This window comes from Triticum dicoccoides, unplaced genomic scaffold, assembly GCF_002162155.2.
Source record: "Triticum dicoccoides isolate Atlit2015 ecotype Zavitan unplaced genomic scaffold, WEW_v2.0 scaffold147665, whole genome shotgun sequence".
Lineage (NCBI taxonomy): Eukaryota > Viridiplantae > Streptophyta > Magnoliopsida > Poales > Poaceae > Triticum > Triticum dicoccoides.
The window spans coordinates 1-4,926 of NW_021205073.1; the positions used below are offsets into that span (position 1 = coordinate 1).

The 4,926-nt window shown below is 44.0% G+C and overlaps 1 protein-coding gene across 11 annotated transcripts; it reads right to left on the reverse strand.

Moving 5' to 3' along the window:
• Window positions 1-4: 4 nt before the first annotated feature.
• On the reverse strand, window positions 5-4,342 carry LOC119343938. Of its 11 annotated transcripts, none has more exons than XR_005166350.1 (9): window positions 4,070-4,326; window positions 3,827-3,997; window positions 3,581-3,749; window positions 2,950-3,054; window positions 2,788-2,844; window positions 1,931-2,004; window positions 1,132-1,668; window positions 334-448; window positions 5-248 (listed from the first exon to the last, which is right to left on the reverse strand). XR_005166350.1 is itself a non-coding variant. In XM_037614646.1 (6 exons), exons 3-6 carry the CDS (start codon window positions 3,677-3,679, stop codon window positions 1,981-1,983), a joined length of 285 nt encoding a protein of 94 aa, XP_037470543.1. In that variant the 5' UTR covers window positions 3,680-3,717; window positions 3,827-3,997; window positions 4,070-4,332; the 3' UTR covers window positions 1,931-1,980. The 11 variants fall into 11 exon arrangements, 5 of the variants coding, with proteins under 5 accessions (XP_037470543.1, XP_037470542.1, XP_037470541.1 ...); XR_005166349.1 differs by having other exon boundaries at window positions 1,055-1,664; window positions 1,973-2,004; window positions 2,922-3,054; window positions 4,070-4,323; XR_005166347.1 differs by having other exon boundaries at window positions 1,055-1,668; window positions 2,922-3,054; window positions 4,070-4,323.
• Window positions 4,343-4,926: the final 584 nt, after the last annotated feature.

The window sequence follows — 4,926 nt, forward strand, 5'->3', positions numbered from 1 at the left end:
TGCATGCTATCTAACCAGATCATCCATTCAAGTGTATATACCCAGCCAATGTTTATTGTTGCAAAATTGTGCACATTGTAAGAAAACTATTGTGAGGAAACCCATAAGATAAGAGAAATAAAGATGGCACCTTCCAACATGTGCCATCAAGAAAATACTAAACCCCCTTCTCTTGTATTCTGACATAAACTTGGAAACTTGGTTGTCGCTTCACCTGCAAAAATAGTAGTGTCACTGCAGGAGCCCTCCTGGAAAGACATGTTAAAAATATCCATTATTAGGTGTGATCATTATCAAATTCATTTGAATTGTACAAAGAAGATAGAAAATCACATAATTATTAGCAATATAGTTAATTGCCCGTGCGTTGCAGCGAGGAAAGCACATCTTTCTCCCCTTTCCTTCCTCCGGTCCCACACACTACCTTCCGAACCCAAACTCTCCCCACCTAGTAATGGTGCAACTGAATAAATTAGTACAATAAAATGAGTTGTAAGACATACAATTAAGAAAAGTCACAGTTTAGGCCTTAGAGAACCTAAATCAATGACACGGGATTAATGTAGAAGCACACAATGACAGAAAAACACATATGTCAGAGGAAAGTGCTACTGACAGCAGAAGTAGCTGCCCCGGTGGGTGGTGATCGAGACTATGCACAGGGTTCATGTAGAAGCACCTAAACACAGGATTAAAAATTGGTACCGTGGAACATGGTGCAGGCATTCCGGTGAAGTCAGCGAGAACGGAAGCTTCGGGTGTGGCAAGAACTTGTGAAATTTTAATGAGTGATAAAAGGATCTTATGGTGAAAAATAGTAAAGGAATGCATACGCATTATAAACAGTACAAGGATCTTCGGGTGTGGCATTTCCATTTCACGCCGGCGCACTTAATTTGACCATCCATACGCATTGTAAATTGCAATGTCTTTAACAACAAGAAACTAATACACTATGATAGCTTACTTCAAGACATACTTAATATGCATTATCGAAAAACCTAGGAACTAAATAGCTAGAATATAGTAATTAAAATGATAGCATATCTCTTACACATTAGTTAATATATTTCACAATGGAAACTTGATTTGTCACTCCATCAACTTCAAATGCACATGAGCTGTATGCACCTCATGGTGATGATATATGCTCGTAGACGAAGGTGGACGTGGAGGCAGCCCGTGATATAAAGGTTGTCAAAGAACACACACAAAATATCACAGTAATTGTGCCAAGGTTGCCGGGAAGAAGAAGAGAGGACAAGACAAACAGGTTTTTGTGACTGGCATAAAATGAACTGGATTGGTTTTTGTGACCAACATTCTGTGGGGTCTTGTGGGAACAGCCTAGCATCAAATTCACGTTTTCTTTAGAAAAAAAAAATCATTATCATGGCTGATAAAGTCCAGTCCAGTACCAAACATTAGCTAGCCAGTACCCCTGGTTATTTTGTTCCAATAACTGAAATTATCGGAAACATGGCAAGCCAAAACACGTTTGTCAATCCATGTGTTAAACAATCAGGCATCATAGAATATATTGCAAGATATTACTTGTAGAAGTGGCAAGGATATGTTTGTGTGAACAATCTGGCACCAGAACTCCTGTACTTTTCTTTGCTTCAGTGATCACCTGTACATCAGATCTCCTGTAGTACTTTTTTCTTGCTTCGGCATGGACAGGGGTGCATGGAAGTTAGCTATCCATGTGCCAGAACCATGACGAGATATTATGGGTTTCAACTCTAGCCTACCCCAACTTGTTTGGGACTGAAAGGAATTGTTATTGTTGTACTGTGTCATGACTGCTATATATATTCTTTCATACAAAGACTGAAGAGAACATTCCAGATTTGCATCCATTGAACATCCATGGAGAAAATTTCAGGAAATTAAGAATCTGTTGTTTGACAGGGCGAAAAAAACATACTTTAAACCATCATGCTGACCAGGAGCTAAAACTGAGGAGTACCTTTTGCTTCATCCTTCTCTAGTTATAAAGATCTGCGGTGAATTAAGAACAGAATGATTAAAAAAATGAGGTGTGTTTTAGGTAAGAAATTATACTTTTAGCAAAATCATGCACTGCTTGGTTTGACACTTGTAGATAACTTAAGAGTGTAGATAAAGATACATCACAAATCTTACTTAGCACTCATGGTCATGAAAAAATAACTTAACACATGAGGCAGAATAATCTTCAAGGGCATTTGTTTTTAGTATGGAACAAGTGAGTTTTCATCAAACCTCAACAATCCAAAATCATGATGCCATTTTCAATATGTAACAATTATATAGAATACATATATCAACATGTACACCTCAATAGATTCATCATTAAATATTGTTAATATTGTTCAATATTGGGATCCATAACAATATGTATTAGAAGCAAGGAAAAAGAATGAAACTGAGAAAAAGGTAAATCTTTGAGGATATAGCATGTTTTAGCAGGGTAAAAGGTATCAGTTAACGGAAATTGGTTTTCCTTGCGTAGAACATTCAGTAATATCAAATGCACAATCAGCAGGCTCTTGATACATCAGCATCCCAGACCAGGGACCCGTGTCAGCAGCTGCTGCTACAGTTTTGCCGTGATCAGAAATTTATGTTCTTTGTTTCAATGTTCTTCTTCTTTCGTATAATTTTATTTTATTTGTTTGGAATTGGTTTTTGGTTTGGGTTTGTATTCTGAGGCTTCTCGGTGTCTTTCTTCTAAATTCTAATACAAAATTACGTGAATTTAGATGCATGCTTAAGAAAAATAAAAGGATGCCAATGCATTACCCTTCCATGAGAAGCTTCCTCTCGAACATATGACCAAAGCCGGAGACCAAGCTTCATCTGATGGTCAAGGGGAAAACATAATTTGGACATCTTCCTCAAGACTTCAGAAGAATGACAACACAGATAGTTAGTACCTCTGTTTGACAATTGCATTTTTCATACCATTTTAAATGCTTCTCTGAACGTCACATTGAACTCCTTCAGTCTATTAGCGTAACTACTTCTTCTCCAAGCATCTTCTGGTGGTGTACCGTCATCAAAGTCCAGCTGTAGGTGTTGCCATAAAAATCAACAAGAAACATCAGAATAATGAGGCCAGTAAAAACAACAGCCTATTGCAACTATATGATCTTACAAATCCCTATCATATTATGGGAATGATGCCACATGCTCTACCAAAGACTAACAATAACTCCTTTCTGAATAAAAAAGAAGTCTGGCATGACTCTGTGATGCCTTAATCGTGAAATTTATCTCTTGACTGCATAAAGCCTGATAAACTGTCTTAGTACAGGCACAACTTCTGAATATTCACAGTAACACATAAAACATGTCATAAAAAATACACAAAAATAGAAGGACTCTGATTATTCAGAGTGGCCATAATAATCAGCAACATAGCAGACTAATATATATCAGCAAAATGCTGTTGACTTAGAGAATGTCGAAGGATGCAATATTACAATTTTGCCACCTTCCCAATGCGCACAAAGAAACAACGTCTGCAGGCCGATTCTGACTGGCAAGTGGCAACTGATAGCAATTGATGGGAGATGATGAAGAAGGCCCTCACCAGATGCAGGGTGCTCCTGCTCACTAACTCATCGCAGCGCCATGAGTGCTTCCTCCGGTAGAACAAGCAGCCGCTAGAGCCGGACTTGACGCAGGGCATGGCAGAATCCCCGGTTTATTTCGAAAAATAAACTGGTGCTGGTCAAAATACAGTTTCCTATAGCCCAATTCTGAACGCGAGCCATATAGGAGTACAGTTCAGACACATTTACAGTTTAGAGGCAAATTAAACGGCAGAGGCACGCACCTCCATTGTCGACGGCGTCCACATCGACCCCTAGCTCGTCGACCAGGTACCTGCACACCCGTGGCCTTCCCTTCCCGGCAGCGAAGTGCAGCGCCACGAGACCTTGGTCCTTGGCCGCCTCCACCACCTCCCTGGGGCGGCCCCTGCCCTGATCCAGATCTCTCACCAGCCCTGCGACGCGACGAACGGGAGAGTCAGTGCCTCCCAGATCCAAACAAAACTCGCCCGGAATCGCCCACGTACTCTTGTAGAGGCGCAGGTCGCCGCAGCTCACCGCGTGGAGGAGCGGAAGCGATCCATCGGCGGGCGGAGGGGGCGGGCTAGGGTTCGGAGGGGCGGCGCGGCGCTTGGCTGTGGTGGCGGCGGGGTGACGCCGCGCCATGGCGACCAGCGGTGGCGAGGTGGCGCCGTGGGATCCGCGGAGGCGGCGTCCGTGGGATCCGTGGCGGCGGTGGCGGCGTCCCTGGCGATCCCAGATCGAGGCCGCTGGTGGGAGGAGAGAGAATGCTTTTTTCCTTTGCGATTCTGAAAACCGGTGGACAAAGGTGTGGGAGTGGGATGTAAAGAAACAAAACCGACGAAAAAAACCGATGAAAAAAACCATGAGAGGTGGTAGGATGACGAAAAAAAACGGCGCTGAGAGTATGATGAAAATAAACCAGCAAAAATTAACCGCGCGGACTATTCACCAAGTCGTCCATTAGGAGTAGAGATTAACTTAGCACTCTACGTGCGGACTGCCGGCCGCAAGTACTACCACTAATTAACCCGGCTTCCCAACGGAGTACTCGCTCCCTCCGTAAAGAAATATAAGAGTGTTTAAAGCAACTCCAGCGCTAGACCCCATCCGGACGTCCGCTTTTGTTCGTTTAGGGTGCGATTTGGCGGACGTCCGGGGGCGGACAACCGTATGGGTCATCGGCGCCCAACGCGCAGAAGGGCCCTGGGACCCCAAACGGTCCGCCCCGCCTCACCCCGAGCTCGCCATGCCGCCCCGCGCGCACCACGGAGCCCCGCCGCAAGCTCGTCGCCGCCCTGTCGTGCGTGCCCCGCCCCGAGGCCGTGTTGCCCTGCACACGCGCCCCAGCCTCGCCCCAGGC